Below are 12,649 nucleotides of genomic sequence, written 5' to 3' on the forward strand. Positions count from 1 at the left end.
AAATCATTCAGGGACTGTAAAGGAACTCTTGCCATTATTCTTGGCAATGGGACAAGCCATAGTAAGCCAAGAGTTGCTAGGATGGGAGGTTCCCAAGGAGTCTTTGTGGAGGAGGTCATCACATTGCAAGAAAGCAACTCAGAACCTGTGTTTGACTACAAGAGTCATATGCCATTAACATAGTGCTGTGTTTTCAAACTTTTATACATAATGAGATTTTTTTTTAAAGGAAAATCTCTGCTAAAGCAAATAAATATCACAGACAGAAGCAGGGCTACCTGGTTGATGTGGATACACCTGTAGGCTCCACACAAGCCCTATGGCTTGGTAGAGCCATAATGGTAAACCACTGGCAAAACAGGGAATCAGAGAGTCAACTCAATTCCTTCCTAGTTGTCAGAACTTAGACAATTCATAGCTTTTTTGAGTATGTGTGTGCACATGTATGCGTGTGTGTGTTTATTAATTCTTGCCTCTCAGGATTGTGGTGAAGATAGGTGACAATGCATATAAAGTGCTTAGCCCAGTACCTTGCACGTAAATAGATATTCAAAAATTGCCTCTACTCTTATTCTCATCATCATCATCATTGTAATCACACTGAGCCATACTCTGTATGGAATCATATGAGAATAATGTTGCAGGCTTGCTCTAAAGGACTCAACGTGCATTAACTCTAATAGTGTACAGATGAAGGCACTCAGGGTAAGCAGTTTATTCAACACTGATAGTGGAGCTGGATTTAAGCATCTCGATTTAAAGTTAGAGCTTGAAAAAAAAAAAGGTAGAGCTTGAACCCTTAATCCCAGTGTGCAGGTGACTTTCGTTAGTAATACAGGGCAGGACTCGGCGTGTACCTGTATAGATCATTCTCTCCATATCTTAGCCTCCTCCTCATTCACATGGGGAATGCTTCCCTTAGCCCTGAGAGGTTCCAAAGAGGGAAAGTCTGTCTTGTCACAGGTAAAAGACTTCTGTTTTTATATGGCAACTTACAGGGGCAGTCCCTTTTATGCAGTTTGATTGTATAAACTCACAACCACCGAGTATCATTTCCACCTGTTTCATGTGGAAGCAACTCAGGTCAAAATCACGTCTGAGCTTTGTCAATACTGCAAAATAGAGTTTTTTTTAGCTTTAATATAGATTCTCAGAAAAAATATTTTTCCATGTCTAATGAGCAGTTTTGCTGTGGGCTGCTTTTGAGAATAAGACATTGTGACGTAAGCTCTTGGCTTGGGGTGCTGTGTATCACACAGATGCAAAAAGATTGATACTGAGTGAGACATGGAGATGGTTCTTCCAGATGAAATCATCTGTGGAGTGTAAACAGCGCTGGAGAGGAATTCTGGAGAGAGTTGGGGACTGGGTTGCTAGAGTGAGTGTGTATATTGAGAAAAATGAAGTATGATGACAGATAAAGAAGACAATTGAGGATGGAAGGGGGATGTCCATGCTCTGAGGAAGTATAGTCAACAGAGGAAACTGCAGAGTGGCCGGAAGGGTAGAAAGGCTTCACTAAACCCAGAGGGTTTTCAAAACACAAGGGGGATGAAGAATGGAAATGGGCTATGAGTTAGGGAGTAGTAATAGATAGTTTCCAATGAAATTACTTCTTCATGTCCTTGCACTTGCCCATCTTATATAAATGATGAACTTCCCTCAAGGTGTTTCTTTTCCGTGAACTTTTTTCTGGCGGTTCCATTCTTCATGCATTTCCCCTCCTTAGATTGTCTGGCTGCACCGAGACAGCCAGCATATGCAGTCCCCGTGCACAACTCCCTGCCTTTCCCTGGGGTGGTGGGGGGCAGGGGGCTCACATGCCTCCCCAGCTGGATGGAAGCAGCTTGACAGCTTTGCTTCTCCCCTTGGGGGGTGACACCAGCTGCCTTCTAACTGGGAGCTCTATTCTAACTGGGAACTCTGCCCAGTGGTGAGCCTCCAACGATGCCTTCTTCACAAGGCTGTTAGGGTGAATGGTAAATGTCAGTCAGATCATATGACAACCCTTCTTAAAACCCACCATGGCCTTCCACACACTTGGAAAAAACTCGGGCTCTCAGACGCCAGCCTACCATCATCCTGAAGGCCACCTCTAGACTTCTCCTCCCTCCACTTCCCTGTCACTCCACTCAACAGTGAAGGCGGTTTCTGTCTTGGAGGCTTTAAACTTTCCATTCCTTCTGCTTTAAACTTTCTTTCCCCAGGATGTCACATGGCTTCCTCATCCTCACCATTCAGGTCTCGTCCATATAGCTTCCCCCTAGCCAGGCCGACTGCTCTGGTGTACGAGGCACGTTATTCATCTCACATCATCTTCTACAATGTCATCACAGAGTCTGCACCATGGCGCAGACCTGACACTATCTTATTTACTGGTTTGTTGGGGTGGTTGCTGCCTCTGCCTCCTCCTCCAATTCTTTGTGAGTGGCAATTGTGTCTTGTTTATAGCTCTGTCTCTAGCACAAGAGGAGGTCCTGACACCTGGGGGGTGTCTCCTCAAGAAGTCTCGCTCGCGGACTGACTCAAGGCTTTAGGACAGTCTGGTACCTCTGAGACCTGAATCTTCTTTCCTCTTGCTGTTGTCACTCGTTCAAGCAGACCCTCCTGACATGTTGATGTTAACTCAGACTCCCTGGTACACTCTTTTTCATGAAACCCTGTTAATATATTTCCTTCAAAGCACGTCCACAGTTTTCAAATTCATACCTGTGTATATGTTTACGTTCTGTCTCCCCCAGCATACTCTAAGTTTCAGCAGGGCAAAGACTGGACACCACAAACACCTTGAGGTATGTATCTATCTTGGCTACTGCACTCTAGCTAGGCACAGAGTAGATGCTCACTTATCCTATATCAAATGAATATTAACATATTCCTCCCAGGTTTAACCATAGAGTAGAATACTAAAAAAACAGCTGATGAAGGATTGATAGATATTTCTCCCTAGGGAAAATTTAGATATGCTTGCTCTGGCTAGCATGTGCTTTTACATTTTGTAGGAAGGTCATCAAACCTGCTCCGACCTAGAGGAAGACATCTGTATCCTCTTCTCCAACAGGACAATTTGATGGAGGGCCTGGATCTAATTCTGCCCACGATGGCGGAGACATCCTGGTACTGCTCCCCAAGGTGTGTGGAGTCAAGGTAGCTAAATGGGACCCTGAGCAGGGAGGCTGCTGGCCATCACCAGGAGGAAGGGCAGCCCCAGGATGCACGGCAGAGTGGATCTTAGCACATGGAGTCCAGCTACTCTTTTCTCCTGTCCAGTTATATCGGTGTAGATTTGTGTCATTTTCAGGTGATTCCCCTGTGAGAAGCTCGAGCTCCTAAAAAGAAAACAAGAACAAAATGTGTGGACCACTTCTTATATTTACATGAAGTGGCTAACTCAGATTGGTGGGAAAGGCATTGACGTTTGGTGAATTCTCTAGGGTGGGTTCAGAGTGATGGCAACAGATTTCAGCAATGACTTAGCCCACATGAGGTAAAAAACGCTTTCTTATTCTCATTTGGGAAATGGGCCACTAACACTTATCTATTGCTTACAGGGCAGAGGAAAAGTTTGGCATGGAGGCTAGCTGACCTGGGTTCTGGTCCTGAATCACAGCCAGCCAGCTGTGTGGCCCTGAGCAAGGCAACGTGCCTCTCTGGGGTTCAATTTCTTTATACTTAAAATCAAGGTGTTGGCATCTAATCTTAGAATCTGGAATGACTGTACAATCAGGTTTATCATTTAATGCACCCCTGCTACAGTGGGTGGGGCCTAGTAAACTCCACACCCCATGGCCTGTACCAATAGCATCCCTTCTCGGATTTGCTGAGCCCGGTCTCCCAGTTGAAACTCCAGCTCCTCCACCTCCTGCCGCAGGGCTTCCCGTAAAGTCTGCAATTGCTCAGCCTCCTCCCTGTGGGTAAATAATAGAAAATAACCAGATTTCACAATCACCTCCAGGTACAGTCTTCCACGGTCCCTCTCAAAGTGTAGGTCATACCTTTGACACATCTTAAAAGAGAGAGTCACCGTCTTTACTTGTCTCAGTTGCATGCATGGGTTTATTATTAGGGTAAGTTTTCTTTCTTTTTTAAACAACTCTGTTGCAGAATAATTAATGTACCATATATGTGTGTGCTAAGTTGCTTCAGTCGTGTCTGACTTTTTGTGACCGTATGGACTGTAGCCCTCCAAGCTCCTTTGTCCATGGGATTTTCCAGGCAAAAATACTGGAGTGGGTTGCCATGCCCTCCTCCAGGGGATCTTCCAGACCAGGGTCCGAACCTGCATCTCTTATGTTTCTTGTACTGGCAGGTGGGTGCTTTACCGCTAGTGACACCTGGTCTATGGACCAAAAAGTTTACCTATTTTAAGAATATAATTCAATGATTTCTAGTAAATCTGCCAAGTGTGTAACTATCACCATCATTCAGTTTTGGAACACTTCCATTTCACCAGTAAGAAGCCTCATGCCCCACTATAAGTTAATCCCTATTCCTATCCCTAGCCCCAGGCAATACCTAATCTACTTTTGGGACATATACTTTTCATCTATATGAAAGCAGTGCAGATTTTCAAAACTCTAACAACCACCAATAATGCTGTTGTGAGAGCCCCATTCACGATGATTAAAGATACCCTGCTGGCTAGCCCCCTCTTCTCAGCAGCTGCCCAGTTTTTGACCTCAAGGAGCCCTGGCCTTGAAAAGTAAGTGTTGCTATCCAGTAAATGGCTCTCACAGACTCCCACTGAGAAAGTGAGACCTGGAACAGGAAAGCAAGGAAAAACTGGCCAGTTTCTCATTAGCCCTGCTCCCTGCTGCACATCTGTCCTGCCCTGATTACCTTTCCTTGCTCCTGGTATGCGGGCTGGTACTTGCTTTTATGGCTCTCTTAGATGATTACCTTTCCTCCTCTGTCATGTCCCTGGAAAGGAGTGCCTGTTGTCCTCTGAGGTGCTGCTCAATTTCTTCTAAATACTCCCGGAAACTCTGGCACACCGTCTTCATTGTTTCCATCTCATGGACTGTGCACTGCGAACAATTGGAAAGAGCTGGGAAGCGAGGGCTTTCTGAGTCACTGCAAGAGTTCACCGCAGTGGCAGCTGCCTTCCCACCTGGGCTTACTTGTGTGCCCTGCAGCCCTGCTGCTAAGGTGCTGGAGAGAGAACAGGAAAAGCCTAGACTTCGGCTTTTTCAGGCAACTAGAGACATGTGTATCTGGGACAAGAAAGCGGTGACTATTGGATGACCCTTGGAGACATTATGTTCCAGAGACAAGAAGTCAGTCTGGAAACCTAGGTAATATAGGGGTGCAAGGATGTAGACAAGATCAGAGGGGTAGGGCCAGCATAATGCAGGCTTGAGCTTAGAAAAGTTGAGTCTTGTATAATCTTATTTTACTTTGGTGCTGAATTCTGCCTCACTCTGAATCTCAGTTATATTGAACACATCTGTTAGGTGATATGTGCTTGATTAGAGAGTCTGCTTAGAATATTTTTTACTAGTCTTAGCTTTACTTAACCACAGGCTTTCCTGGTGGCTCATTGGTAAAGAATCCTCTTGTCAATGCAGGATATGAGGGTTTGATTTCTGGGTTGGGAATATCTCCTGAAGAAGGAAATGGGAACCCACTCTAGTATTCTTGCCTGGGAAATCCCATAGACAGAGGAGCCTGGAGGGCTACAGTCCGTGGGGTTGCAAAAAATCTGGACACAATTAGCGACTAAACGACAACTGCTCAATCACAGTGTTGGTGGTTGAAATCTGCAGAATCAGCCCCACCAGTTCACAAGCTCATTCACAGTGAGGCAGGCATAGACTAGGCATCCCATCCTCCATGGACTGGAATCTAGAATTGAACTGTCTGCCCTTCCAATTCTGCTTCCTATCGTTCCTGATGTGAATCACTGTTTAAACCTTATGCTCTATATGGCTAGGCTGTTGCCTTGGTTTCCCTATTTGAATATCCTCTTGCAGCCACCAAACCCAGTCAATTCGTCAGCTATAGTGTAGGTGGTCACATGAAGTTATTTGTCCCTTAGGAGTGAGCTGATCAGGCAGCGAATTCTTACAAGGTGACTGAGTTCTAGAAACAGTGAGGCCAGGGCAATGGAACTACGGTACTCAAGTAGGCTGAACATTATAAAAGAATTTTGTGCTTCACCTAGATATCCAATCACCTTTGTGATTGGAAGGCATGGGAGTGGGGGGTGGGATTTAGGAATAATTGATGGTGTGAGTGCTCGCTGTGAAGGCAGTGATGTAGGAGATTCTGAAATGCTGCCATCTCCTGGTCATTTGGGAACACTGAAACTGCATTTCCACTCTAGAACAGACAAAAATTGGTTTCAGACAAAAAGGAACCCTTAAGTGGCTCAGATGGTAAAGAATTTGCCAGTCATATGGGAGCCCTGGGTTTGATCCCTGGGTAGGAAAGATCCCCTGGAGAAGAGAATGGCTACCCACTCCAGTACTCTTGCCTGGGGAAGTCGAAAGACAGAGAGCCAGACAGAACAGAACAACTAACACTTTTCACTTTTCTTTAGGCAAGAAGAGGGAAAAAAAAGGAGACTGTTTTGAACTCTTTTTTTCCAACATAAAGACTAGGTTTTAATTCAAATACAATGCAGTATCTACTCTCTGATTCCCCCCCAAAGTGAAAGTGTCAGTTACGTCTGACTCTTTGCAACCCCATGGCCATGGAATTCTTCAGGCAAGAATATTAGAGAGGCAAGAATACTAGAGTGGGTTGCCATTCCCTTCTCCAGGAAATCTTCCTGACCCAGGGATCAAACCTGAGTTTCCTGAATTACAGGCAGATTCTTTACCATCTGAGCCACCAGGGAAGCCCCAATCTCTGACCCAAGCTGGGCCTTAAAACAAACTTTAATTTCAACAGTAAGAGCAACAATATTGACCCTTCACGTTTGATTGGCTCATTGTTGTTCAATTGCTCAGTCATGTCCAACTCTTTTGGACCCCATGGACTGCAGCATGCCAGGCATTCCTGTCCTTCACCATCTCCTGAAATTTGCTCAAACTCACGTCCATTGAGTTGGTGAGACCATCCAACCATCTCATCCTATGTTGCTCCCTTCGCCTCTTGCCCTCAGTTTTTCCCAGCAACAGGGTCTTTGCCAATGAATCGGCTCTTTGCATTAGGTGGCCAAAGTATTGGAGCTTCAGGTTCAGCATCAGTCCTTCCAGTGGCTCATATTACTTTTAAAAATTGGCTCATATTACTTTAAAACATTCATATGACTTTTTTTCTTTAAATCTAAATCATAAACATTATAGATGAATCTTCTAATATCAAAAATTCTTATTCTGTATATGTCTCATTTTCTTGTCTGAAAAAAATTTATTGAATTAACAGATTATTGTGAATAATTCACTTATTTATAAGATTTAATCATATCAACAAACCATTATCTTAGGTAACCTACAAGAGCACACTCTATCTATGACTTTGTTCTGAAATCTTAAACACAGTTTTGATTTTCATACTTTATTATTGGAAACAAAATAGAAAGCTAAATATGATTTAATTGATATATTCCTGTAAAACATCTTAAAAATGCAAATTAGAAAAAATATTATTTCAGTATATGTTAGATCAACAATCTGGTTTTTACCATGGAAACTGGAGTATCTAACTGTAGGACTTAATATTTCTCCCTTATAGCCTCTTAATATATCACCGTCTCCAGCCATCTTTCATTTCTAACATTTTCCTACATGAACTATATGGTCCAGTTTATTCCTTTAGAGTTAAGTTTTTAAACTTTGACATTATTGACATTTTAGGTCAGATGGTTCTCTGTTTTAAGGGGTTGAATTACGTATTGCAGGATGTTTAGTATCATCCCTGACCTCCACCCATGAAATTCAAGTAGCACCTATCCCAGTTATGACAACCAAATATGTCTCCTATCATTGCCAAATGGCACCAGGGCTGGAGGCAAATTTATTCCAATTGGAAATCACTGTTGTACAGCATTTACAGTCTCTCATTAATATTGATGATGACAATGACTCCTACTATTCTTCAGAATTTGAAACTTTGTCTTTTTACTCCAAAGGACCCCAGTTGTACACTACCCTTAGTTCTTTGCTCCCACTGAGCTTCAGAATATTATACCTAGAACTGAACTCGACACCTTCTTTTACTAGTTCAGCCCTCACTAATGACTCATCTTAAAATATTACAAATACCTGAGAGTTTTGAAATCTGAAAAAAATGTAGTAAATTATTTTATCTTTTATATAATCACTTTCTATGTTTATATTACATTTATACAGATTTTTATATGTTGAAGGACCATGTAATAATTTGCTGTATCTTTCAAGCAATCAGTTTCTTATGTTACTATTTCACTTATACAGATGGACATATCTTAAAGTTGGACACATCTTTGGAATGTATTGTCCAAGAATCTGGTGTCAGCTAAGTCTTAATTTGAATCTTGACTTGGTACTCAGTAGTTGGGGGAAGATGGAAAATTACTTAAACTCTCTCAGTTCTTCCTTTCTCATCTGTAATAGAGGGAAGACTTGACACATACTAGGGAATCAATACAAATTTATGGTATGGATGAAAATGAGGGTTATTTGACATGGCATAAATAAAATGCTTAGCATAGCGCTCAGTAGATATTTGTGGAATTAAAAGAATGGGAAGGTAATATGGAAGGCACCAAACAGCAGGAACCCAGTAAACTATAGTTGCCTTCCATTCTCCTCTGAACAGCTGTAGTCCTACATTATATGTGCTATCTTTTTTACCACCTTGTGGGAAAAAAGTTTCATGTGTTGTACTCATAATTTTTTAAATCATTGGCTAACCTTGACAGCCCAGATTATTTCTGACCTTGAGAACTGCTGAAGAGGGGTAGTTGGAAGGACTTGCTAAATGCTTGTTGATTTATCAGGGACTGGACAGGGCTGAGGGTCCTTCAGTTCTCAGTAACCTCAATGTCCACTTCTAAACAAGCTTAGCAAAAGTAGACCAAAAGTTCCTCTATTTGACATGAGAAGCTCTATATTCAAGACCTGAGCAATAAGAAAATAGTAACAAAAATTGACAACCACACACAATTAGCATTTTTTTTAGGGCTTTCTATGTGCCAGGCACTGAGCGTCTGACTGTGCTGGGTGCCTTACAAGTTTTCTCTCATTTAATCCTAAATCAATCCTGTGTCAGTGACAGAAATAATCTCCCTATTTTACAAGATGGAACTAAGCTCAGAGAGATGACACATCTTCCTCACGATTATACAGGTAAGTGAATATAAGAGAACTTTCTGTTAGACTTAACTGAAGAGGAGATACAGACACATGGATGCTTTAGAACCTTACCTATGAATGTACCGTTTTTATATCCCAGTGTAAAATGGGGGTTAACAATAAAATTTGTTTTCCTTCCTTCATAAGGTGATTGGAAATATCAAATAAGAAGAAATTTGTGGGAATTCCTTGTTTGTCCAATGGTTAGAGCTCCATGCTTCCACTGCACGGGACTCAGGTTCTATCCCTGGTCGAGAACTAAAATCCCACAAGCCACATGGCCAAAAATAAATAATAAATAAAAAAAAGTAAATAAATAAAAATTATTGACAAAGTGCCTGCTGCTTAAGACAATATCAAGTAAATTTCTACAGGTGTTAAATCAGAGAAGTTTAGAACTAAGGCAATGGCTACCTTTAAAAAAAAAGACATTTGTGAGAGTATATTATAAACGATAAAGCACTCTACAGCTATTACTCATGATTTGCAATGGAAAGGTATATCCTGAGAGCTCACATTCAGAAAGGAAGGCTGAGCATCCTCCCTGAGGTACGTATTGTTGCTGCGTCTGCTTCCCCACTTTGCGGAGGCAAATACTTACAGAATACAGCTCTCTCACTGTGGTGTCCTGAAGGACTTTCAAAGTCTTCGTGAACTGGGCTTCCAGATGATTATGTAAGCATAAGCAATGCCAACAAGTTGAAGACATAGAGCCGGGGCTTTGCCTCTCCGCGGGGCAGTGGAGGTGGTGATGACAGCAGATACAGCAGTGGGCGGGCACAGCTTGGCAGATGGCCCCTGGGTAGTTCCTAGGGAAGCCTGTGTCTAAAGAGACAGATTTGGTGAGGGGCGGGGCCTTTTTACCTGGAGCCGAACAGCAGTGCCAGGGCGGAGGCTCCCATGTGTCAGTCTGAACAGAAACGTCATTGAACTGTCTTGCTTCCGACCCCAGTCCTGGTTCTGCTGCAGTAACAGGGTCACACACAGTGCATTCTAAAATCGCTCCTCTAGAATCTGTTCCCAAGACCACAGCATTCTGAGCAGGAGATGCCAGTTTGGAGGACAGCTGGATTGTCACAGACATGGAGCTAGCAGCATGTAAGTTAGTATCTGGAGGAAGGTCTCCCATCTCAGATTCTTCCCTAGGTGGTATTTGATCCAGAGATCTACACACTGGTCTCCCTCGGGGACTATCTCCAGCCACCTTATCTAGATGGAGAATGGCCATTCCAGAAGCTTGAACAAGGTCCCCTGCACAAGACCTGCCTTCCCCGGGCTTGGGGACGTGCTGTGAGACATTGTTTTGCGTCAGTAAGCCACTGTTGATGGAAGGGCAGAGTTTACTGCATTCTGTTCCTCTTGGGGCCTCCGAGTCATCCCGAGGGGACTTGGCTGGAGCAGGATCAGTTCCAGGTGATCCCACAGACTCACAGGGGCAGTGCACATGTACTTCCCCAGCTCGCTCAGGCCGCAGAAGCCCGTCCTTGGCATCTGTGGTGTGTGTCATCGTAACACCCACAGAGCTGCCATCTTTGAGGGGAGCTGTGCCTGCAGTGGCCTCGTGTTCAGTCTGGGGCACGGGCGGGTGTTGCTGCAGATGGCCACCTTTCCTTGGGCGTTCTCCCCTACGGATGCTCTTATCAAGGGCCAGATCTTGGTTCCACAGCTCTGGGGTCCACCCCGTGCCCTCTGACTGAGACTCTTTCTCCACCGTAGAGGCTGAGGCTTTCTCTTCCAAGACACTCCAGTCTTGACTTGAAAAAGATGTGCTTACTATACTCTTGGAATCAGACTCATCTGACTCTTGCTGACAGAACTCTAAGCTGTGGCTCTGAGCCCTTGGCGTTCCATAACCATTCTCAGTAAGACTCGGGCTGCTTGACAAGGGGATTATCTGTGGGAAAAATGGGAATAAAGGCAAATGAGTCAGAAATGAGGGAGAGGTACTAGGTTTAAGAAATGCTTCATTTTACATTTCTTCCCCATTATCATTGACTTAGGCATCATTAGACAAGGATTACAAAATCAGGTTTATGTGAGTTTACTACTTTGTTGTTGTTTAATTGCTCAGTCGTGTCTGACTCTTTGTGATCCCAAGGACTGTGGCCCACCAGGCCCCTCTGTCCATGGGATTTTCCAGGCAAGAACACTGGAGTACTGAAGGGAAGGGTTGCCATTCCTTTCTCCAGGGAATCTTCCCAACCCAGGGATCAAACCTGGTTCTCCAGCATTGGCAGGTTGACTGCTGGGCCACCTGGGAAGCCCTTTACCTGGGACCTTCTTTCAATGAGGCTCAGTTACTTTCTTCAGAAAAATCAAAAGAAAATAAAAAGGAAAGGAGCACTGAGCTCTCTGCACTTGCCCACAGTGACTCCACTCTCCCCTGTCCCTTGGGTGCCTGTCGCATGTCTTCTTAGCACTGGTTGCTCTGTTCAACTGTGGTAACACACTTTAACCTTATCAGTCCTTCTATTCCTATTTCAACCCTCAAGGGGCGCTCTACCTGCAGGGGTGGTGGCTCGGGTGGCTCCTCCAGGAACCCGCTGCTGTCAGATTGGAAGCTGTTTGCCCTGTTCACCACGGCTCCTGCAGAAAGGAGTAAAGAGACCTCCAGTGAGTAAAGTGAAAACAGACAGGCACCCAGACGGAGGTCAAATCCTCTCTGTGCCTGACCCACCATAGATCCTCAAGAGATGCCCACTGTGTGAAGTATAAAGGAATGAGGGAATTTTTCAAGAATTTTTCCCTCAGTCTTCAGCGGGTCCATGTAAAACTGTGTCACTGGTTTCCTGTTACAAGGAGTAAAGCATGAAACAAAGGAAGAGGAACTAACATCTCTTAAAACTAAATAGCAATCTGATTGTGAGATACATCTTTACTAAGGAGAAGAAAACCCAGAAGGAAATGCATATGCCTTAAATGCCACACTGACAAGACAAAAACACCCAAATATATATATTTGTGTATGTATATTGCAAAGGACTGAATGTTACATCTCCCTTCCACCATGCTATTTAAACATTAGGAGACCCAAAGATATTCAACAGGATAGTTGAAACTTGCTGAAGAATGGCCAAAACAGACTCTGCAACTTTTCACTTTTGCTATATTTGTTTTGGTGCAAGATTTGTGCCACAACCTGTGAAGGACTCCCCGTACATCATTATTCTTTAAGCTTTCCAGATAATGCCTAAGCAACTGTTATTCTAGAATATAAACTCCATATAAAATGGTTGCCATTCTTTCCCTTTCTCATAACTCTGGGATGAAATGATATATTAGAGCACTAGAACAGAATTATAGGTTAGAGCCCATCCATCTACATACTGGTAGGTTCAAGGCAATCTGGTCCAAATGAAAATAAAAGC

The 12,649-nt window shown here is 43.5% G+C and overlaps 1 protein-coding gene across 1 annotated transcript in view; it reads right to left on the minus strand.

The window, feature by feature from the left end:
• Positions 1–3,026: 3,026 nt before the first annotated feature.
• ITPRID1 (ITPR interacting domain containing 1) overlaps positions 3,027–12,649 on the minus strand; it is an 84,224-nt gene continuing 74,601 nt past the window's right edge. Inside the window, exons 10-14 of the mRNA XM_065938480.1 lie at positions 11,785–11,867; positions 9,883–11,175; positions 4,900–5,027; positions 3,797–3,908; positions 3,027–3,329 (exon numbers count right to left, since the gene is read on the minus strand). Of these exons, the coding sequence (XP_065794552.1) occupies positions 3,027–3,329; positions 3,797–3,908; positions 4,900–5,027; positions 9,883–11,175; positions 11,785–11,867 (1,919 nt within the window). The remainder of the gene's footprint in view (positions 3,330–3,796; positions 3,909–4,899; positions 5,028–9,882; positions 11,176–11,784; positions 11,868–12,649) is intronic.

Source organism: Muntiacus reevesi, chromosome 6, assembly GCF_963930625.1.
Source record: "Muntiacus reevesi chromosome 6, mMunRee1.1, whole genome shotgun sequence".
Classification (NCBI taxonomy): domain Eukaryota; kingdom Metazoa; phylum Chordata; class Mammalia; order Artiodactyla; family Cervidae; genus Muntiacus; species Muntiacus reevesi.